Source organism: Rattus rattus, chromosome 2, assembly GCF_011064425.1.
Source record: "Rattus rattus isolate New Zealand chromosome 2, Rrattus_CSIRO_v1, whole genome shotgun sequence".
NCBI classification, from domain to species: domain Eukaryota; kingdom Metazoa; phylum Chordata; class Mammalia; order Rodentia; family Muridae; genus Rattus; species Rattus rattus.
Window position 1 is genome coordinate 101,774,746 of NC_046155.1, and position 24,296 is coordinate 101,799,041.

Sequence of the window (24,296 nt, forward strand, 5' to 3'; positions counted from 1 at the left end):
TATTTTGTTCCCTTCTTTGATCATTTGGGTGGGTTGTTTGTTTTTTTCTTTTCTAAAAAGAATTACATCTCAGTTGATTTTGAGAATGTGATTTATTTATTTCCTTGACTCTGTGGTCTTCATAAGTTATATTGACACTGTGTCCTTGAAAATTTTGGTAGTAGCCTCCCATTTAATAATATCTATAAACTTTTATGTATATTACATGAAATGTATTTATCAGGCTTTCCTAAGCCAGAACCTCAAACACTCTCCCATAGCTCATCGCTCTGATCTACTCATGAAGGAGCAATGATGGGATGAAGAAAGCAGGATCCCAAACACTCTGGCTTCTCCCTCCCCCATCCCCATTTCAGGGAGGCCCCAACCTTGACTCAGCTCAGTGCAGCTCTGTTCCTTATCTGTCACCACATTCTTTGACCCCACCCAAGCTGTCAGCAGCCCAAGTTTCAGAAGAAGAAAAAGAACAGTTTTTTCTATCTCTATTCATTAAAATAAAACAAAATTAAAATAAAACCCTAAGCCCCTAGACAGAGAAGAAAAAATGAAGAGAAAGAAGAGAGAGAAAAAAAGAAAAAAGAAGATGGAGGAAAGAAAATTGGTCTAGTGAGAAACTGTAACACAGGCTTGAGTGAGGCTGAATTATTGAGAATTGTTCTCTTGGTACCTTGGTCTAGGATCCTGAAAAGGGAAAGCTCCTTCCCTTTGTGGATGTCTTAGATTCAATAAACTAGAGGCTGAGCTGACTTACTTTCAGAATGACTTTTCTGCACTATAAAGTGTGGGGCTAGAACCATCATTAAATATTGCCAACGTCAGGGACAATGAGCCCAGGGTCCCAGTTTCTCACAAAGCCTACTGGTGGTGACCTTGCTAAAGGACAGGGCCTGGCCATTGTCAAGGTGTTTTTTATTTAATCTCTGCTTACTTGGCCAATCCTAATATCTTTCTCTTTTCCTACAGAGATGTGAGTTTACAGTTTAGGAATTACCCTAAGCTGTAGCTTTTTCCTAGGACACTGCAAATGCTGAAGAGGCATGCCTAGCCAAGATATACTATTTTTCCTTTTTCTTAGGTTTCAAAAATTGCCAAATTGAAAATTTACGAAATTCATTTTGCAAGCTACAAGTATGGATGGACCCTAAGCACACAATTAAACCTTTTAAAAATCACATTTAGCCATAGAATTTTAATATCTGTACATCAGTATGGCTTTTGAACCAACTTTATTTAGAAATTATTTAAATATTTAGTTAGTATGTATTTAAGAGGGGCTATATTTGAATAAAGTTCACCAGTTATTAATTGAAATAATTAGCTAGCTAAAACAAAGCATTTTGCCTATTTCCCAAGGTATAAAGTGAAGCAGTATAAACTAAAGGGAAATATTGAAAATAAAAAGTATCCACCTACCCTAATAAGAGTGTCTGCTTTACTATGCCAGAGTGTTTGGATAAGTTGTTCTTGGTTTATAAAATACACAGGTGAAATTATTTAACATAAAAAGGTAAGAGTTCTCTGGAATTTGAATCATGAGAATGGACAACTTTATTTACTCAAGGACTCAAGTTAAAAACGGATGCTATGAAGATGACAAGCAAATGGGCTACTATGGGACACTGTAAAAATGCAGAAAATTGTTTTATGTGGAAGGTATGAGACCTTCCTGCTGATGAGAAAGTAAAAATGGGATTAAGAAACAGTCTGACTGGTTTTGCTTGAATTTAAATAATGACAATAAATTATAGTTTAATAAAGATGTATAGTCTTAGACAAGTGACTCATCTCTGTGTTCTTGCCTGAAAAACTAACCTGCCTTATATGGTCACATTTTATAATTTTTGCTTTGGAGAAACTGCTTAAATGTTTTACACTTCTACATATCAGTTTGTTTATGTTTAATGTATTGTACAATAAATATAGCAATACTGTATAACATTAAAATATGCCAAAGAAGCCAAGAAATTAAAGGAACTATTTGGGAGAATATAGGATATTTATGCCTTTTTTCACGTTACCAGGTTCAAGTATAAATTTCAAGTTCAATAGCTGAAGGAAAAGGAGAATACCTGGCTGACTATGGTTTTCTATTTTCTCTTCCTAGTAAAAACTCTCTTGGTAACTAAGAGTCATACACTTCTCTGGTTTTTCAGTGTGACCCCAGAGGTCCGTCAAGCAGTTGTCTGCTCTGAAGGGAAAAGGGAGGGAACTCAGTCTAAGAATAAGACCTGTCTGTCCCTACAACTCACCTACGAATAACGAGGTTGGTGCATGAAGTGTCCCTGACGTTGTCCATGGCATGTTCCTTGAAAGGTTAGAGGCTTTCTGTAGGGGTTGCCACCTGGCTGCCACTAGTATGTAAGTCATTCCTGGTTAATAAAACACCTAAGAGAATTATTCTATCCAGTTTATTGCTGTTCTGGGAATATGAATGGAGACACACAACGGAAGCAGAGTAGGTGACCATTTCTTTTAAAAAGAATTGCAAAACATTTTTTTCCTGTTCAGAAACTTCTCTCACAATTTTTCAATTTTAAAACTATTTTGATGAAGAACATCTATAGAGTTTATTTTTTTTTCTTGGATAACACTGAAAAACTTTTGATGAAGGGCCTATTTTACTACATACAATACTTTTAAAAGTTTTCCATATTAATAACATCTAAAATTAGCACAGCATTTGATTCTTTCTTTTAAAAATATTGTTGCAACCATAAGGATTGAATCCATTCCCAGAGCTTTGCCCATTGCATTGTTTGAGGATTTCAGGCTTGGGGTTTTGAGACAATGGTCTTGTTGTGCTCTCAGGCTGACAGTCAGCTGTTTTGTCTATTCAGTCTTAAACTTGAATAATCAAATATCTTTCTCAACCTAGAGTTATATTTTCCTAGACTGTCTGTAAGAAAAACTTAAATTGGACCCACAGAATTTTTTAAAAATGTTATGCTCTAGTTGTTTCAGATATCCTTCCTCTCAGTCTGTATGAAGTAGATATTATGGTTACTGTTGGTCTTCCAGTTAATCTAATGTGTTTATAAGACAGTACATGCAATGTCACATCAAACATAGCTATTTTAATATGTATAAGGTAACTACATCCATATTCTAGTCAATCCTATAATATACTTCTATGTACATTATTTTGTAGTTAATAGTTTGCCAAATTAGTCTATGTCATGGAAAGATAAGTTCACATCTATATTGGCCGTGGGCTAGAATCTGTGCCCAAAAGATAATGTAGAGTAAAAACGGAGAGTGGGGCAGAGATTCAATGGTTTGTAATAATGCCAACTTGGGAAGACTTTGAACTAGATAAAGCTTCTGTGATAATAGGAGAAAGAAGTGGAGAGGTGTTCTCATGTGTCAGAAATGGCTGTGTTATATACATAAGGAATCATCATAAAAGTCAAGGTAAGCCAAAAGTTATAGAGAAGATCCTCTGGGTAAATTTGGACCACAAAGGTTTGAGACACAGAAGCCACATTGCTAAATGAAAAACAGGTACTAGCAGACAAACAAATGACAAATACCAGAAGACAAACAAATGTAAAAAATAAATTGGAACTAAACTAAAGAAAATGAAAGTGTTGGAAGAGAAACTCTTAGGGTTATTAGGAGCACAGGGAGTGATAGAGGAAGTAAAAGAAAAATGCAGGCAGAACGGGCCAAAGGCAGGATGGAGGAGAACTCTCCTGTAGATAGAAAGCCGAATTGTGAACAAATCTAGATCCTTCCTCCCTTGTTCAACAGTTCTCTCACCTTATAGTTATACCACTTTTGTGACTTTGTCCCCTCCTTTAAATGAAGGGTGGATAATGATAACTGTCTTACCAGATGCAGACTAAATAGGATGGTGTAAAACTACCCTTCCTGCACGTGGATGCAGTTAAACACATACACGTTTAGGCTTCTAATTTCAGGTCTAATATTTAAGAGATAGCTAGTAATCCCAAGAAGAGAGTAGAAACTAAGTACACTAGCCATACTTCAGCTATAACAAACACTGACTATTCACAAATGTTTCTCAAGGTTATTGATGCATCAACTCCCTCATTCCTCAGTTGGATCACAAGGGCTAGTTTAAAGTTGTTACCGTTTCATCTCAAAGCTGAGAAATATGTATATGACAATAAGCAAGGAAAGAGCTCAGAGCAATGTTACCAACGGAGCCAAAGTCCATAGATGATTGGTCAGAGGACTCTCTAGAAGCATAGAACGTGAACTTGTTATATCCATCTTCTCTACAATGTCATTCCCTGTTGTAGTTTTGATGAGTCTTCAGACCCATTGTCAATCCTTTGCTCCTGTATTCATCTGCTAGATGCAACTATGTATGATTCGCGTCTGCTTGGGGTAACACATATCTAGGAGATATAGTTATAAACCACATATCCCAAGAAAAGGAGAAGTAGATGCAATGTGGACATTTCTGTGTTCACAGCACAAATTCCTTTTTCTTGACCTGAATGGTAAAGTTATTTTAGGTTGGAAAGTTTTTCCGATAGTGGGCTAAGCTCTTCTCTCTATGCCTTTGTTGGAAAATGTGACGAGAGAGCTGAGTGTTATACTGGAAGTTTACAAGGGAGAGTAGAAAACGAAAAGAGAATAAGCGAAACAAAGACAGTTTTCATCGAGGAGGAGCCAAAAAGAAAGAAGGCCTCCATATCTAATAGGTATTATCATAAACACAGTGTACAGTTATCACTGACCCTCCCATGACCTGGCTCCGCCCATGAGGGCCATGGGTCAGGCTAGCCAATGACTTCAAAGAATTGTGCAGAACAAAGGGTCAGAGCATTGTCTGTGAAACATAAAAGGCCACCATTTCTAGCAGCAGCATGCACTTGCTTCTGACACTTCTGTGATCACCAGCAACCTCCCAGACTTGACATCATGGTGAACTTTACTGCTGAGGAAAAGAGCCTCATCAATGGCCTATGGAGTAAAGTGAACGTTGAGGATGTTGGTGGTGAAGCCTTGGGAAGGTAAGAATTGGCGGTTGATGCATCTGGGAGAAGGATGAATAGTTCCTTGGACAAGGAGCTAGGAGTCAAGAATTCTGAGGATTTCTGATTTTTCTACTTGTTTTTCTTCACTTTACAGGCTTCTTGTTGTGTACCCATGGACCCAGAGATTCTTTGACAGCTTTGGGAACTTGTCCTCTGCCTCTGCCATAATGGGTAACCCAAGAGTCAAAGCCCATGGCAAGAAGGTGCTGACTGCTTTTGGAGAAACCATTAAGAACCTAGACAACCTCAAGTCTGCCTTGGCCAAGCTCAGTGAACTGCACTGTGACAAGCTACATGTTGATCCTGAGAACTTCAAAGTGAGTTTAGGGCAAGCTCACAAATTTATTTTGGGTTTGTCTTAGGGGCAAAAAATAGAAGCTGACAATATGAGTTGGGAGTGCTAACCTAGCTGTCAAAGCTCATTGGTCTAGGCAGAGTGTCAGAGAATGGGTGTAAGAAATTAGTTTATAGGCGTTTAGAAAATTTTGTCATGATAGAATTTTGTTGGACTGATTGTGGAGAGTAGAGTGAAAGAATAGCAGATCTGTGCAAGGAGAAGTAGAATTGGGAGAGGAAAATAGCTTAACTTTCTGTGGGTCCTATTAATTGATGCTGAAGAAAAGATTTGGGAGACAACTTAAAGATGGAATTTCTCATTCAACATATAAAACTATATTAAATTCCCAAATGAATATCATGACAAATGGAGTCTTGTTCCTACATTTGGTGTTAGTTTTAAAATTCCACCAAGAGCAGTTGTAGCATAGAAATTCTATATATACAGATATTAGACAACTGGAGAATGAGAATAACAAGACAGGCAAATAAATACGATGGGAATGTGAATTCAGGTAGGGCAGTGGTGAGTGGGGAGAGAGGGGTACAATAGAGAAATGGAACCTATCTCATTAGAGATGATTGAGAGAACTTTGAAGCTGAATGTGTTAAAGAGTATAGGTTCAAAATATTTCTTTGCTTTTTAAGAATGTTTTTTGACTCTTCATTTAACATGCCAATCTTTTTCCTGTCCTTCTGTCAACAGCTCCTGGGTAATGTGTTGGTGATTGTTCTGGCTAGTCACTTCGGCAATGAATTCACGGCTGAGGTACAGGCTGCCTGGCAGAAGTTGGTGGCTGGGGTGGCCACTGCTCTGTCCCACAAGTACCACTGAGCCCTTTCTCTAGCTGTCCAGCAATCCTGTGTGTCCCCTATGCCCTCTTTCTTCACATGAGTACTGGACTGGTCCTTGAAAGCACAGCATGTTTAATAAAGATCATTCTTCCTGGTAATCAAAAATTCATTTTGTCTTGTCTTTTTTTCTACTTTTATGCTAACGATACCTATTTGATGTGTTTGTGGAAGAGAGGAAGACACAGGCATTTCTTCGAAAACTGTAGGAACTCAATAGAGAAACATAGATGCCATGGAAGGCTTCTATAAGGCCAAGGAAAGTCTAAAGCTGGGAAAGAGTTCTCAAAGAGAAGAAAGAAATTTAGTGGAGAAGGAATTGTGTATGGAACATATGAAAATTTATTATAGAGGGTGAAGAAAAGGGTGACAGTGATATCTGGCATCAGGTTGTGATATCACATTACCATTAAGAAAAAGCTTTCATGAGTTCCAAGATCTAAGACAGAATTAACATTCTTCTAAAAAGCATTTATTGGATAACCAATTGGTGTGCTCCACCCTGGTGAAGACACTTGCTCCAGCTCTCAGCATCCCGTAGTTGCCTGTAATTCTGTCTGTATGTTTGATGTCTCATGGGCTATCCCACACCCATTTTAGCAAATGTGCAGCACAGCAAGCTTCCTGGTCTTTCGGCTCTTACAGTCTTTTGCTTTTCTTCTGAAGTATTCCCTGAACTTTAAGTGTGAGAGTCTTTTGTAGATGTATCCACTGGGGTTAGGCTCCAGAACTCTGAAGTTTGAATGGTTGTGGATTTCTGTAATTGTCTTCATCTATTGCAAAGAGTGTTTTTCATGAAAAAAGACTATAATGTATACATATACGAATACACATAAACATATATGCATATACATACGTACATACAACAATGACAAAATGGAATGGCAAAAGAAAAGGGAGATATGCTGTAACTATTATAATTTCAAAGAGTTTCACAAATTTATTATTTTTAGTGATGACTCTGCATGTATCTCTATATTTATGCTTGAATATATGAAGGGGGATGCTACTGGGACCAAAGCTACTGTTTCCCCTTAGACCTGGAGTTCAGGTAGTAATGCTGGTAGATCTATATACATTACTACCATCTCACAAATGTCTTGTGTTAAATATATAGTTGGTTTTCTCTCAGACTATATTTTCTTTACTGTCATACCACTATATAGAAGGATCCAAGAAATTGTTAGAGCTATTACTAGAAAATAAAACCTAGAGATAATTTTCCTAATGTATAAGTCTGTCCCAGCTGTGACAAGGCATGTGGACTGAATGGAAATATCCCTGCCACTTCCAAGTTATTTTAACAAACACAAAGCAGCGAAGACAGAGCCTGGTTGAAGCAATCTGAAAGATCAGTCCTTCAGCTATTTTGGTACTTAACCGCTGGCACAAAAAGGGCTGAACCAGTAGGAATCCATGGTGCTTAGTGACTGACTGCAGATACAGTGTATACACATGGTGGAAAATGCCATGTTACAAACAGTAGATTCCTCCATGTAATATATATTTTATAGAACATATACTAGTACAGTGAAGATAAATGAAGAAGCATATTATACTATACCACAGTCCTTTATTCCTACTTAGAAACTGCAAAGCAATGGGGCTGCTTTCCCAGGGCTGTTGGGAACTAGGAAGATCATGGCCTAAATCTACAGAAAATACATGGCTTGTAAGTAAGAGGCATATTTCTGTCACTTAAGTCCTAAGTCACAGACCTACAAAGAGCCTCAGACTCACTGGGGCTTTCCCATCTTTGTCTATGCTTGAACTTCAGTCTACTATTCCCTCTAAGTCTGAAACAACAAGGAAAGATTGGAAAAGACACCCTTGCAAATCTCCTGTTGGGAGAAGGAGCCAAACAGAAAGAAAGAAGGAAAGAAAGAGTAAATACTGTGAAAACTGCAGCAGGAGGGCTCTTTCTCCCAGGCAGGGGGCCTATTTGACACTATCTTAGTAGGAATGCTATCTAAGTCTTACCCCCCTGGACCCCACCCCTTTCTTTCCCAGCCTGTCTTGACCAATAGTCTCAGAGTCCTGGGGGAGGGGGAAGTGGGGAAAAGTTCAGGATGAAGAATAAAAGGACAGGACTTCAGCCTCTTAAACACACTTGCTTCTGCACACCTGAGATTATTTCCAAGCTTCTAGACCTCACACCATGGTTCACTTCACAGCTGAGGAGAAGGCTGCTATCATCAGCATATGGGAAAAAGTGGACTTGGAAAAACTTGGAGGAGAAACCCTGGGAAGGTAGGGTCAGAGACCAGGACTGGGGAGGAATGGAGGGAAATTGTCCTTGTGCATGGCAGAAATTTCCTCTAGAACAGTGGTGTTCAACCTTCCTAATAACCTTTAATATAGTTACTCATGTGATGACCCCTAACCATAAACAATTATTTTAGTTGCTATTTCATAACTGTAATTTGGATACTGTTATGTAAATATCTGTCTTTTTTGATGGTGTTAGGTGACCCCAGTGAAAGGGTCTTTCTACTCTCAAAGGGGCCATGACACACATAGCTTGAAAAACCCTGTTCTAGGGGTTTGTGATATACTCTGACTTTTAAACTGCTATGTTTTAGGCTCCTCATTGTATATCCATGGACTCAGAGATTCTTTGACAAGTTTGGAAACCTCTCTTCTGCTCCGGCCATCATGGGTAACCCCCGGATCAGAGCCCATGGCAAGAAAGTGCTGGTGTCCCTAGGCTTGGCAGTTGAGAACATGGACAACCTCAAGGAGACCTTTGCTCATCTGAGTGAGCTGCACTGTGACAAGCTTCATGTGGATCCTGAGAACTTTAAGGTCACTTTGAGCATGCTTATGTGTTTAATTTAAATTTGACATGGGGAAAAGAATAAAAGTTAATGCCTTGATTTGTTATGCTAGGCCAGATCTCAAAATATGCGGTTATAGATCTTGTGTCAACTAATTGCTAGAAACATTTGCAACTGTCCAGAAAAGTTTTTCAGACAGACATTTACGGTCTCGGTAACTAAGTTGATGTAATGCCTCTCTGGGATATATGAATCCTGAGACTGGAACACTACCAACAAAACACAAAGGGACAGACTTTAGAGTTGGTTACAGAATCCTCCTCACTCTGTGTTTTATTTTAGAAGGTAGCACATACATGTAAGTGGAAGTAGCCCTTGAAATTGACATTTTGTTTTAGGGAAGGGAGAAATACCTCATTTTGTGGATTCTAATGATTGACACTTCAGGAAAGATATAAGAGAAATTTTTGACAGGTTTTTCCCATTTGGTTTGATAAACTTCCTAAAAAATGTTACAATCTTAATGAGTAATATCATAAGTAGTGCATTCTTCCCTCATTATTGGAGACTTGAACTCCAGCAAACATGTTGTTACACTGAATTGTGCATTTAGTGAAGCCAGGCCATTGGTGAATGAGAAAAGGGGCAAGAGACAAAAATAGCAGACTGAAGAAATGTAAGGTGCAAGCAGGAGAGGGTCTAATGGGTTCAAGGAGGGCAGGCCCTTGAGCAGTGAAATGGAGCCAACCTCCTCACTAGAGTGGATAGGTTGCTGGGGAGTCCTCAAGAAAGATAACTTACAAATACCATTTTTCCTATAAATTCTTTTTTGTATCTCCTTTTCTCATTTTTGTGTATCCTTTTGTGTTTCCTTTCACAGCTCCTGGGTAACGCGCTGGTGATTGTTCTTTCTTCATACTTTGGCAAAGAATTCACAGCTGAGGTGCAGGCTGCCTGGCAGAAGCTGGTGGCTGGGGTGGCCACTGCTCTGTCCCACAAGTACCACTGAGCCCCTTCCCTGACTTCCAGCATTCTGCATACCCCCAGCTCTGTCCTACACATGACCACTCTGATGGTCTCTGCAAGCAAGACTTCTACTTAATAAAGTCCATGCTCTTCAGTAATCCATGAGTCATAGTTTGTCCTGCCTGTTCCTTTTCTGTTTAAAGAAAAAAGGCTGATGGGCAGAATGGAAGGGAGAGACATAGAAGTTTCTTTGAAAACTGTGTTGGCAGTTAGGAGAGGGGAGTAGATGTTATAGAATTTTTCTGGGGCCCCAGAAAAGATGAAAAGTTGGGGAAATTCTCATGTACAAATGCCAAGCGTTAATTCCCTGAAGAATAAATTGTGTGGCAGCCCTGAAAAGCTAGTGTAACGGGTGAAGAAAAGCATGGCAACTGGGTGCCTGCTCTCTGTGATATGTGTCATTTAATTAAGACAAAGCTTTAGACAGATCTGATGCGCAGCCTGAGATGATCTCATTAATGTATTGGGTTGTTTTTTTTTTATTTTTAAAAGTAATTTACTTTTATTATAAATTTTTTTACTTTTTTCTTTTCTTTTTTCCCCACTAATTAATCTATTTACTTTACATCTTTACTGCTGCCTCCCCCATACCTCCCTCACACAGTCCCTTCTGATATCCCCCCTCCTGTTCTCCTCTGAAAGGATTGGTCCTCTCTAGGGTATCCCCGCAATCTCTGCCTGGCTAGGCACATCTTTCCCACTGAGGCCAGACAAGGCTGCCCACTAAGGAGAATGGATTCGACATACAGTCAACAGCTCTAGAGACAGACAGACCTATCCCCTCTGGTTGACCCTATACTCCATTATGCTTGCAGACGGGAATCTAGCATCACTGTCCTCTTAGAGGCTCCACCCAGTAGCTGACTAGAAAAGATGATTTATTTCTTTTAATCAAGTGTCTCTGTGTCTATCTGTGTTTGGGTTTTTGCATATGAGTACAAGAGTCTATGAGCGTCAGGATCCATTTGAACCGGAGTTACAGATGGTTGAAAGCTATGGATGCTGAGAACTGAACTCAATTACTCTAAGGGAAGTATTTGTTCTTAAAAACTGAATCAACGTGAATGAAAGTTCTCCAGCAGATACTTTATTGGGTGTCCTCTGAGACCCATGTAAGAAAAGGGACAAGTTGATAGAAAGCAGTAAATATTGAAGAAAAGTTTTCAATGAAGCCACCACTGCAGCCTTGGTATTTGAAGGCATTCCTTGTCTCAAGGAGGAATGAAAGCTAAGAAGTGCAACCACTGTACTTATCTGTGTGACCATATGAGCAGTGGATGACAATAGAGAAAGAATGTAAGTGGAACCTTCTCAGGTCATGTGGGCATAATAATTTCATACTCAGATGTCTATACAAATACTAAAAAGTTCTGTTATCTAAGGTCAGTGAACTAGATCTTGATGATTTGTATAAAACTGAAAGGTGTTGAAGAGATAAAATACTGGCAAAACTAGACAATAGGGACCGTTATTTAAAAAAAAATCTCAATGTTAACACTTTATTAAGTAGTAAGCAATATCACACACCTGGTGAGACCTGCTTGTTGCTCCACTACTTGAAAGGCTAAGCAAAATGTCACAGTTTCAAGGATTGCCTAAGCTACAAATTGAGTTCAAGGCCAACCTACCTTGCTCAGTGAGTCACTGCCTCAGAATGAATAACAAAAACCTGGTGCTGAGCCCTGTCCTAACATGTGGACTGCTAGGAATTTCATTTCCCATAGCTCTAAACTAAAGACACCAAGTGAATTGATTAGTAGAGAGTAAGCGGTCTCAGGATGACTGACTCAAGAAACAGAATTACTCAAAAAAATACCCTCCTTATGGATCCAAATTAATTTAAATGCATAGGAACAATCACAGTGATATAAAAGTTTAAAATGAAGAGGTTAAGCAAGGCATGTAACCTGAGGTGATAACCAAAGGTGGGATGGGGGAGACATAGTGTCAGATTTACCAGAATATATGCAAAGAAAACAGAAGTAGTAGAGGATGAAATCACAAATCTTGAGTGGATGTAACTATACAAAGTTATGTTGGCTTGGGAGACTCATGTGGGTGAACCATACTTGAGAGAATTTAAAGCTGCCCAAAGAAATTCAAGCCGTAGTCAATCTCTTGTCAAGGATTGGGATCTTTAAATTGTAGAAGTTAGAAAACCACATCTTGGCTAATGTAACTATTTCCTCACATCCTGATTCCTCACAGATTGACCAGAGTGTGTCTGGTGGATAGTATTTTAAGTTGCCTTTGTCCACTTTAAAGATGAAAGAACAATCATTCTTGTAGTTTCAGGCTATCAGCAACATTGACCTTTCTGGTTCTGTCTGCATTTTATTATGGTAATAAACAGGTTTTAAAAATCCAAAACAACATTCCTCTGTTTTGGGTTGTTTTGGATTTTTAAAACAACAGAGGAATGTTGTTTTGGATTTTTAAAACCTGTTTATTACCATAATAAAATGCAGACAGAACCAGAAAGGTCAATGTTGCTGATAGCCTGAAACTACAAGAATATGTGGTACATCTACACAATGGAATATTACTCAGCTATCAAAAACAACGAGTTTATGAAATTCGTAGGCAAATGGTTGGAACTGGAAAATATCATCCTGAGTGAGCTAACCCAATCACAGAAAGACATACATGGTATGCACTCACTGATAAGTGGCTATTAGCCCAAATGCTTGAATTACCCTAGTTGCCTAGAACAAATGAAACTCAAGACGGATGATCAAAATGTGAAGGCTTCACTCCTTCTTTAAAAGGGGAACAAGAATACCCTTGGCAGGGAAGAGAGAGGCAAAGATTAAAACAGAGACTGAAGGAACACCCATTCAGAGCCTGCCCCACATGTGGCCCATACACATAGAGCCACCCAATTAGACAAGATGGATGAAGCAAAGAAGTGCAGACCGACAGGAGCCGGATGTAGATCGATCCTGAGAGACACAGCCAGAATACAGCAAATACAGAGGCGAATGCCAGCAGCAAACCACTGAACTGAGAACGGGACCCCCGTTGGAGGAATCAGAGAATGAACTGGAAGAGCTTGAAGGGGCTTGAGACCCCATATGTACAACAATGCCAAGCAACCAGAGCTTCCAGGGACTAAGCCACTACCTAAAGACTATACATGGACTGACCCTGGACTCTGACCTCGTAGGTAGCAATGAATATCCTAGTAAGAGCACCAGTGGAAGGGGAAGCCCTGGGTCCTGCAAGACTGAACCCCAGTGAACTAGACTGTCGGGGAGGGCGGCAATGGGGAGGGTGGGAGGGGAACACCCATAAGGAAGGGGGAGGAAGGGATGTTTGCCCGAAACCGGAAAGGAATAACACTCGAAATGTACATAAGAAATACTCAAGTTAATAAAAAAAAAAAAAAGAAAAAGAAAAAAAATCCAAAACAACAACAAAAACAAAACAACAACAAGAACAACAAAATTTAGGCCTTGATTATGACACTCAAATTAGTTTCTACTGGACCTGTCAATATGAGACTTGCCCATTTCTTTTATAAATTTTCTTTTTTTTTCTTGCCATCATGAATATTTTGGCTCTAGATGTCAGGAGATGAAGGATGGTAATTATGCAGTGGTGGGAAGAGAGTATATTCACTACATGTTTCAGAGCTAGATATGCCTATAACCACTCCAATGTTAAAAAAATAACTAAAAAATAATTCTTCATATATGTACACACATATTCAGCTCAGAATGATAAAGGTTCTTCTTGTTTTATTTCTCTAGACAAAGCCATATTCTACAGCTTGGGTAGGGCCTAGAACTTACTATGTAGACGGTGTACTGGCCTCAGTATCACAGAGATGTGCTTGCCTCCTTCTCCTGAGTGCTGGGATTAAAGACATGTGCCATTCTATGTAGCCTATGATAGTCAGTATACATTTGTAATAACATGATTTGAGAGAAGTAATGTGTCCCTAGAATAGTATTGCATCAGAAATGAGCAGTATTTAGAGGTTATGTAATTACAGCTTCTCATTTCTACCATGGAAGGTGGGTTCCTCTGTTAGATTATGTGCACTGCAACCACAAACTCACCATGGTCCTCTTTATTATTTTTATATTCAATACATATGGACATTATCAGCTTCACTGTCACAGAAATATTAATTTTCTTCTCCTACAAAACACTGACTTCACTATGACATTTTACCAGTATCTTTCTATGACAGGTTACTAGTCATTCTGTACATAACAAAGTAAATTCCTCATTACATAGAGAAACTAATTCCCGTTCCCCCAGGACCTATCCCTGTGAATCCCAATTGTTAATTTTCTTCCTAGAAGTAACATATAAAAAACTTTTTGTTTGATTTACTTATTCATTTCTGTATCTTCTATCTCCTCGTGAATGAGCCTAAAGTTCTGTCTTGTCAAACATACATTATAAATCCCAGGATGATAATATAATTATGACATAGTTATGAGACAAATAATGGTGGAGTGAATGTTTGACATTACATGAATTAGTTGTCATAAAGGAACAGTTTCCAGATTCTGCATAAACATGACATGGGCAGTATTATCAAAAGACATGAACTAATTAATAAGATTTTGTAGAAAATTGCCCCCCAGAGTCTGCTGAAGAACAACTGAAGCTTACTAGTTAATGTTGTTGGAAGTTTAAACTCAGGACTTCCAAGTATCCTCCAAGATTAAACCATGGAAATAGATGCTAAAGGAATATGGATGTACATATTTGTCATCTCATAAATGAATTCCTTTTAAATGATCATAGTGCTAGAATATACCAGACCTTGGAGGTAAGATACTCTCAGGGTTCAAAGAGAGGGACCTTAGATGGAATGCCCTACAGTGGGGAGGGAACTTGTAGAGTCTACCTCCAGTAGAAACACAGGGCATCAAGTAGAGGGATGGGGTTGCCATTCCACAGTCAAAACTCTGACCCAGAATTGTTGTTGTCTAAAAGAACTGCAGGGACAAAAATAGAGAAGAGCTTGAGTGAAAGGAGGTCCAGTGACAGGCCCAAATTGGGATCCAGCTCGAGGCTCCAAGGCCTGATACTGTTAGTAATGCTATGGTGTGCTTACAGACAGGAGCCTAGAATGGCTGCCCACTGAGGGGCCCAACAAGCAGCTGAAAGAGTCAGATGCAGATACTTACACCCAACCAATGGTCAGAAGCTGCTGACCCCTGTGGTTAAACTAGGAAAAAGCTAGAAGAAGCTGAGGAGGAGGGAGACCCCGTAGGAAGACCAGCAGCCTCAACTAACCTGGACCCCTGAGATCTTTCAGATACTGAGTCACTAATCAGGCAGCATACACCAGCCCATACAAGGCCCCTGACATACAGCAAAAGACTGTCTGGTCTGGCCTCAGTGACAGACAATGCACCTAACCCTTGAGGTCTCAGGGAGAAGGGAAGACTGGTGGTGGTGGTAAGGGACATCCTCTTGTAGATAAAAGAGGAGGATGGGATGAGGAACAGTGAGCAGACTGGGAGGGGGATAATGACTGGACTATAAAAAAAGATGAAATTTATTACTAAAAGAAGAAAGGAAGGAAGGAAGGAAGGAAGGAAGGAAGGAAGGAAGGAAGGAAGATCGTAGTTTATTGTTGCTCATGCCATGGGTTCTTTACCATCACACAAATAAAAATCTCTATTCACCACAACTTTTAAAAAATCTTTAAAAAACTTTAAAAGCTGTCAGTAGAAAGTCACTGCTAGGGATGAATTCATAATACATAGGACATAATTCTATCCTAGCTGCGATAGTGCATGTGGATGTTACTGCATGGAAATATCACCTGTCACTTCAGAGTTAGGTTACAAACACACAAAAAGTGAAAACAGGCTGGTTAAATATACCTGAAAGATTGGTCACTCAGCATTATTAATATTTAACCAGTCATGAGCATAGAGAAGGCTAAACTCACACCTTTTTCACCAGGCAGATACACTTTTCCTGGGGGCTGCCAATTGCAGGGTGACAGCACAGTTCATTCACGGGGTGGATCATGGAAACATGTACACAGAGTAAATTGCTGTTTTCATGTATGAGAGAAGTAAATGTGGAGACATGCTGTACTTCAACACAGTAAGTATTTTTTACTCACAAACTGAAATGTACTAGGAATTGCTTTTCTGGGGCTGTGGATACTAGGAAGATCATAGCCTAAAACTACAGAAAATGCATTCAATGGTTTGCACACCATTTCTTTGTCATTAGTGGCTTGTAGGTAACAGGCATATTTCTGTCACTTATGTCCTAAGTCACAGGCCTACAGAGATCCTCAGACTCACTGGGGCTTTCCTATCTTTGTCTATGCTTGAACTTTAATCTACTACTCCATCTAAGTCTGAAATGAAAAGGAAAGAATGGAAAAGATACCTTCATAAATCTGTTCGGAGAAGGGACCAAACAGAAAGAAAGAAGAAAAGAAAATGGGTAAATTCCGTGAAAACTGAAAAAAAAAAGAAAAGAAAAAACCTGCAGCTGGACGGTCACTTTCTCCGAGGCAGGGGCCCTACTCGACACTATCTTAGTAGGAATGCTATCTAAGCCTTACCCCACTGGACCCCACCCCTGTCTTGACCAATAGTCTCAGAGTCCTGGGGATGGGGAAGGGGGGAAAGGTCCAGGGTGAAGAATAAAAGGACAGGCCTTTGGCCTCTTAAACACACTTGCTTCTGCACACCTGAGATCATCTCCAAGCTTCTAGACCTCACACCATGGTTCACTTCACAGCTGAGGAGAAGGCTGCTATCATAAGCATATGGGAAAAAGTGGACTTGGAAAAAATTGGAGGAGAAACCCTGGGAAGGTAGGGTCAGAGACCAGGACTGGGGAGGAATGGAGGGAAATTGTCCTTGTGCATGGCAGAAATTTTCAGGCTTCCTTTAGGGGTTTGGGACACACTCTGACTTTCTAACTGCTAATGCCCTGTATCTTAGGCTCCTGATTGTTTACCCATGGACTCAGAGATTCTTTGACAAATTTGGAAACCTCTCTTCTGCTCTGGCCATCATGGGTAACCCCCGGATCAGAGCCCATGGCAAGAAAGTGCTGACGTCCCTAGGTTCGGCAGTTGAGAACATGGACAACCTCAAGGAGACCTTTGCTCATCTGAGTGAGCTGCACTGTGACAAGCTTCATGTGGATCCTCAGAACTTCAAGGTGAGTTCTGAGAATGTGTTCCTTATGAATTTTATTAGACACAATACTTGGAGTTGAGATTGTGATTGGTAATGCCTTGACAGATGCTAGAGTGCACGGATCCAGAACTCACGTCAGTAACCACGTGGTAGAAGTCCTAATTAATGTTTAGCTGTCCAAGTATTGTGGACGACAAGGATTGGGGTGCAGGTTAGACTGAGCTACTACCATGCTTGGGGCCTTGGATTTGATTCCTAGCATTGGAAACGAAGCGTTCAAATACCGTATTTGTTTTTAAGGAGTAGGTTTTTAGAAATTAGTACATCTATGCAAGCAGAAACTGAATTTGAATTTGATATCTTGCCATTAGAAAGGAAAAATATCTTAATTTATTGGTTTATTCTTAATGATCAACCCCTTATGGAAGATCTGACAAGAAATCAAAATACAGATTTTTCTTAATATTTTGACAAACTTTCTAAATATTTTACATTCCCACTGAGCATTGCCATAATTTAAGGCTTCATTCTCACTGGTTGGACACTCAACTCTACTAAGTATCTTGTACTGCAATCATGGGTTTTGGCCACTGACGAACGAGACAGGGCATAAGGATTGAAGGATGTAAAAAAAGAGCAGGATGAGAAAAGGTACAGATATAGCCAGTTGGGTAGGGTGGGTACAAGAGGAGTCATGTAATTCAGTTGTCAAGTGTATCACAGATGAAGTGGTAGGTAGTGAGGGATTGGAATCCTCAAGGAATGTAATTCTTACATGTCATGGTTTTGAATCTTTACCTATCGTTCCTATGTACCATTTTGTTACAGCTCCTGGGCAACATGTTGGTGATTGTCCTTTCTACTCATTTTGCCAAGGAATTCACCCCAGAGGTGCAGGCTGCCTGGCAGAAGCTGGTGATGGGTGTGGCCAATGCTCTGTCCCACAAGTACCATTAAATTTCCATTCCAGTAGACCAGCAATCCAGTCTGTCTCTTATACTCTCTTTGAGCCCATGGGGACTGGATTGGGCATTGAGAGCACAAATTTTGTTTAATAAAATTAATTTTAAATAATTTAACATTGACTTTTTGGGCTTTGTTTGTATTTACCTTTCTGTTGAAGAAAGATTATGATGGGCTTATTGGTGGGAAAAGACAGAAGGAAAAAACTAGATAGTTTATGTAGATAAACACTAGAGGCAAGGATATATTATGGAAAGGGGTAAGGTTCAAGAAGGATGAAAAGATGAGGAAGTTTTCTCCAGGAATGAAAGGGTCTGTTCAGTATAAATAGGGTACAAAATATTTACTGTATAAGGGTAAAAACTAGGGTACCAGGTGCCTGGGGTAGGGGAGACTAGTGATACATGCTATCTTTGATTTTTAAGTTTCACTTTATGGGTATGAGTGTTTTGCCTGCATGTTTGTGTGTGTGCTACATGTGTGTGGGGGTCATGCAGGCCACAACCGATAATCACATGCCCTGGAATCTTAGATACAACCAATTGTGAACTGCTATGTGAATAATCTGGTCCTTTGAAAGATCTAACCACTGAGCCACCCTCTCTAGCCTGAGACCTGCTGGAGAGTTTAAGGAGAGTGCTTTAGGTATCTAGAATATGAACTAAAAGTGTTATTTTTAATTAGTTGCATTTTTGAAAGACCTATCTTACATCTTGTGAAACTGAGACATTAAAGTAAAGGTAATTAAGTAAAAGTTGGAAACGTTCTTGAAAGAGTTACAGGCCTTACTGTAGCTACATTTTCTTTAGGTACACATGAAGGTTATTTCCCTGGCACAGTGAGGAATAAAGGCTATGACATTCAGTGTTCCAGATTTTGTAATGGGGTGTAACATGAGCTTACATGAAATGAGCTTTCACGTAGGAGACTAGTGAGAAATTTCAGGATCCTTTGTGAAAAAGGAATATTTCATGTAAGTGAAGATTATATGATTATAAGAAGGCTCAGAGTCTCTGACTATCAAAGGGTATGTTGGGATCTTGAATAAAGACTACTCACTATAGAGAACAGTTGAACAAGGGGAAATGTGACAATGGTCAGAGGTTACAGGTCCCTGAGCATAAAAACATAACTTATGATTATGTTTCTGGAGATGATCGACCCAATACTTAGGAGGCAGAGGCAAAAACAGAGTTTGAGACATTCCAAGGTCATTTAGGCATGCGAAATCACACTAGAGAAATTACTGAGACCTGGTGGCACAATGAAAATGGAAAGAGGGGGTGGGGGTGTAGTTCATTGTATATCACTTGCCAGGATGCATAAAGCCCCGAGTTCAGTCCATAGCTATTCATACAGTACAAAGCAATGGAGTAAATTTTTAGTAATTGCAACTTTCCGTAAAATAACTATTCTGAAAATTGGGATAACGGAGACAGGAAAGTTCTGGTGTATGTAATATGAATGTAAAATAGCAGCCACCAAACCACAGGGGATATAATTGTTTAAACCTAGAAAGTAAAGCAAGACATCCAGCCCATAAAGGATGCCAAAGGTAGAAGAGAACACATGAAGGAAACATGGTGTCTGATTTACCAGGAAGACTGAGTAGAAAGATGAGAGGAGGATGTCTGAAATCATCACACTTTGGTTTACATAGCCAAAGGAGGCCATGAACTGACCTGAGACCCCTGTGTCAATGAATTTGCTTGAGAGTACAGGGTGCTCAGGGAGGTCTGACCTTCTTGCCCTGAGTCAGTCTTACACACAATGCTGGAGTCTGCAAACAGTGGAAGCAACGGTGTTGATCTATGGCAAAAATACTTTCAGTTCTAGTTTCTTGAACTCCACACACTGTCAGCAATCTGACTTTCCTTTCTATCACCACAAGGATGGAGACCTTACATGTGGAGATGTGGACATAGCTGAGCTCCATGTGATTTCAATGATGGTCACATCAGAATACACGTGGGTTCTCATTGCATTCGAAGTGATTCAGCAAACCATTGAGAACTATATCTATTTTCCGTATTTTTTCTTGCCTGCTCTGTGATTCTGGCTTCTCATGTTATTTGGTAAAACAGCTTGGTGATGCAGTGGTGGCAGGAGATATGCTCTCTGCCTTTAGAAAGATCAATCTATGCCTTTCAAGTCAAAAGTCCAAACAATATAACTTTAAAATTGTTTATAACTTGCTTGCACATGGATCAGGATGACATGATTGTTAAAAAAAAAACTTTTTGGTTCTTTAGCAATTTCTTTTAATTGAAATACAAAAAAAGAGAGAAGATATAAAAAAAGGCTGACAATAATTTACTAACATCAATATTTTTATTATTAATTCTTTCTGTATATGTCTGTATTTAATCATATGGACAGGGGATGTAAGTCTCTACATACGCTGCAATATGTTAGTCTGACTATGCATTGAAGAATACAGGATTCAAATTTGTCTCTGGTGATATTCATCTTTATTTTTTATTTTTGACACAAGGTTTCTCTGTGCAACAGCCCTCACTGTCCTGGAACTTACTCTGTAGACCAGACTGACCTTGAACTCACAGAGACCAGTTAGCCTCTGTGTCCTGAGTGCTGGAATTAAAGGCATGGGCTATCAAACCCAGCTATTTTATTCATCTTTTCCTTATAATTTAATTTAAATTTTTCTCTCATACAACACGTCCTGACCACAATTTCCTCTCCTTTTATTCCACCCAGTTCTATCCACCTATCTCCTTCCCCACTTTCCCTTCCACAGATATATTCCACCTCATTTCCCTTCAGAAGAGAGCAGCCCTCCTAGGAATATCAGCCTACATGGTATATACAAGTTAACACCCTGTGCAGCTTAGGCTGGTTATTGAGAAATCTCATTTTTCCTGCCTCCCTAGTTCTAGAAACATCTAAAATCTTGACATGCCTAGGTGTTTTAGTTTTTATCTGGCATATGGGGCATCAAATTAAAAATCTTTATACTTGCATAAGAAGTATATCACCTACTGAGCCATGATCCATACCAATTTGCTGTTGATATTATTGTAACTATTTTGTTTTCATTGTTTGAAGCAAGGTCCCCTATAGAACAGGTGATTTTAACTCAATCTGTAACATAGGATACTTTTCATTGATATTCTTGTACTTCTCCTCTAAGGACATCATCTGTGCTGTTAAAGTCATTTAATCTAAGTGGTTAGGTGACAAACCACTCTGAAAATAAGCCTTAAACAAAGAGTATGGATAATTTCTTCACTTTCCTTATCTCATTACTGCTAATTTTGGCCATAAAGGCAAAAAATCAAATATCCAAAGCTCCAGGCATTATTATCTACACAGGTCACATTTAGAGAGAAAAGGCCGCTTCTTGTCACATTGACGTAGAAATGTGCAAGACAGACACGAACTACAGATGATTTGTTATGTGCTGGTGTATCACAGGTGTGGCAGTACATATGGATCATTACTCAACAGAAATATTTGATGCTACTTAACAATTGTTTCAAAAGAAAATCACTAAAGAGGGCACTTATAGATATAGTAAGCAGAATAAAACTGGCTGTACTGAATAGTAAGATCAGTATTTGAAAGCTCTAAGCTATCCATTATGTGGCCATTCCAATTATCTATCTATCTATCTATCTATCTATCTATCTATCTATCTATCTATCTATCTATCTATCTAATTAGGATTGACAAATATTTTCTAGCAAATATGCTCTTGCTGGGACAAGGGACTAAGCTCAAGAGAAAAACACGAGAAAGAAAGACAATTTTCCAAGAGCTTCAGCGGTAGGGTCTCCTTGAGAGGCCTAGTTGGCACTATCTTCATGGGAATGCTATCTAAAGTTTACCCCACTGTTCCCCACCCTGGCTTGCCCAGGCTCCATTAACCAATTACTTCACAGAACTGGGAATGGGGTAAGGGCTAGAAGGCCAGGGGTGAAGAATAAAAAGACAAGTCTTGCAGCAGCTGAGCATACTTGCTTGTAAATACCTTAAACCTTCTTCAAGTTCTTGACAAGACACAATGAATTATTTCACCTGTGAAGAGAAGGCAGCCATCAAGAGCATCTGGGAAAAGGTAAATGTGGCAGACGATGGAGCAGAAGCCCTGACAAGGTAAGATGTGGAGACCAGGAAAAGGGTAGAGAAGAAAGGAAACTGGCTGGCAGAAATCTGGAGCTCTGCTCAGTAGGCATGATACACTCTGACTTTTGCATCTAATCTCTACCTTATAGGCTCTTGGTTGTCTACCCATGGACTCAGAGGTTCTTTGAAAGCTTTGGAGACCTCTCTTGTCCCTCAGCCATCATGAACAACCCCAAAGTCAAAGCTCATGGCAAGAAAGTGCTATTAAGATAATGGACAACCTCAAGGAGGTCTTTGTTCATCTGAGTGAGCTACACTGTGACAAGCTTCAATGGACCCTGAAAACTTCAAGGTCAGTTCAAACTATGTTCATGCATAATTTGTGCACTTAACTAGTGGAAGGTGAGACTGTGTCTATTAATGGCAGCTCAAATCTCAAAATACATTGTCCAGATCTAGTGCCAGCCAATTCCTAGTAGTCCAAATTAATTTGTAGCTATTCAGAAAACCTTACATGAATAGAATTAGGGCACTTGGGGATTTAACTCTATTGGTAGAGTGCACTAGTAGCCTGAATGAGAACTGAGGTTTCATTACTACTACTGGAGAAATGAGGAAAAGAAGATTGGGTTTGTTTGCTATGTAGTCTGAGTTTAGAAATCAACAGATATATGTGAAAAGAAATGAGATTTGGAACAGACCTATTCTTACAGGGAAAGAGATATGCTATTTATGTATACACTATTAATTAATGTGCTGGTAAAATCTGAGGGAATGCCAAAAAGCATATCTTTTTAATCCATTTGACAAACTTCTAAATATTAATGTCACCTTCCAGTTGAACATTGTCAGAAGCTGATGCTTCTTCATATGTTGATAGAGACTTACCTTCTTTAATCACCTTACTACACTAAGATCCTCATTTTACAGCAATTAGGTCATTGGTGAACTAGGAAGGGAACATAAAAGACAAGCAAAATTGGCAGACTAAGGAAAGGCAGGAGCCTAGGCAAGAAATGTTAAATCAAAGATAAGATGACTCACAATAATTCAGCTGAGTGAAGTCTGTAGTAGATAACTGCATAATCAGCGGTTGGAGGGTATTCCTCAATAATATAACCTTGAAATATTCTTTCACAAGAAAAATCTTATACAACTCTACTTATCATTTTCTTATTTTGTCTATCATCTAAAGCTCCTGGGTAACATGATCGTTATTGTTCTGTCTAGTCACTTTGGGGATGCATTCACCCCCATGGTGCAAGCTTCCTGGCAGAAGATGGTGAATAATGTGGCCAGTGCTCTGGGCCCCAAATATCACTGAACATTCTTTCCAGTAAATTGGCACTTCTATGTACCCAATCCCCCCTTTGCCCATGTGAGGTCTTCACTGAAACTTTAGAGTATGATCTTCTCTTTAATAAATTTCATTTTCTTGAGCAACCAACCCTGGTTTGTTTTGTCTGGTTTTTAATTAATGTTAAAGCAAAAGAAATAGATGAGATCATGCGTGAGAAAAGACTCAGTATGAAAGAAGAGCTTTTCTGTACCTTGTGTAGAGACTGCGGGAATAATGTATAGGTTTGAAAAAAATAGTTGAACACTTGGGGTTAATTCTCATGAGGAAGTGGGCTAGTGGAGAGGAGTTTGACAAGATGTTAAAAACTTAAAAACACGTAGTGATAGGGTTAAAAATGAATGTGAAGAAAGAATTATGACACATAATATTGTGGTGGCAGGATTGAGAACTATCCTGCCTCACAAAATGCACCGAGACATCTGCTGCTAGTATTGAACTGTAAGAAAGAAGTTTGGTTATTAAAATAATACTGGGAATAAAAACATGATTCTACTAAGGAATCCATGTGTGACTACTGCTAGTCTTTTTATGCTGTTTTAAATACATTTCACCAATGGATTTTTTTCTAATGTTTAAAGAATTCTTTGACAATTTTGATACCCTTCCCTCCACTTCTCCCATATCCATTCCCACTTCCCTACTCTCCCAACCATGTTTCTTCATTAGAAACAAAACAGACATCAGCAACAGCAGCAGCAGCAGCAACAACAACAACAACAACAACAACAAACAACAACAACAACAA

The 24,296-nt window shown here is 39.2% G+C and overlaps 3 protein-coding genes and 1 pseudogene across 3 annotated transcripts; all 4 read left to right on the top strand.

The window, feature by feature from the left end:
* The first annotated feature begins 4,838 nt into the window (after window positions 1-4,838).
* Window positions 4,839-6,305, top strand: LOC116891794 (hemoglobin subunit epsilon-Y2). The gene is made up of 3 exons (XM_032893147.1): window positions 4,839-4,985; window positions 5,104-5,326; window positions 6,052-6,305. The coding sequence occupies exons 1-3, from the start codon at window positions 4,894-4,896 to the stop codon at window positions 6,178-6,180; spliced, it is 444 nt and encodes a 147-aa protein (XP_032749038.1). The 5' UTR covers window positions 4,839-4,893; the 3' UTR covers window positions 6,181-6,305.
* Window positions 6,306-8,318: 2,013 nt separating this feature from the next.
* On the top strand, window positions 8,319-9,983 carry LOC116891796 (hemoglobin subunit beta-H0). Its single transcript, XM_032893150.1, has 3 exons — window positions 8,319-8,447; window positions 8,780-9,002; window positions 9,855-9,983. Exons 1-3 carry the CDS (start codon window positions 8,356-8,358, stop codon window positions 9,981-9,983), a joined length of 444 nt encoding a protein of 147 aa, XP_032749041.1. The 5' UTR covers window positions 8,319-8,355.
* Window positions 9,984-16,664: 6,681 nt separating this feature from the next.
* Window positions 16,665-18,221, top strand: LOC116891795 (hemoglobin subunit beta-H1). Its single transcript, XM_032893149.1, has 3 exons — window positions 16,665-16,811; window positions 16,942-17,164; window positions 17,971-18,221. The coding sequence occupies exons 1-3, from the start codon at window positions 16,720-16,722 to the stop codon at window positions 18,097-18,099; spliced, it is 444 nt and encodes a 147-aa protein (XP_032749040.1). The 5' UTR covers window positions 16,665-16,719; the 3' UTR covers window positions 18,100-18,221.
* Window positions 18,222-22,129: 3,908 nt separating this feature from the next.
* Window positions 22,130-23,515, top strand: LOC116894013 (annotated as a pseudogene).
* Window positions 23,516-24,296: the final 781 nt, after the last annotated feature.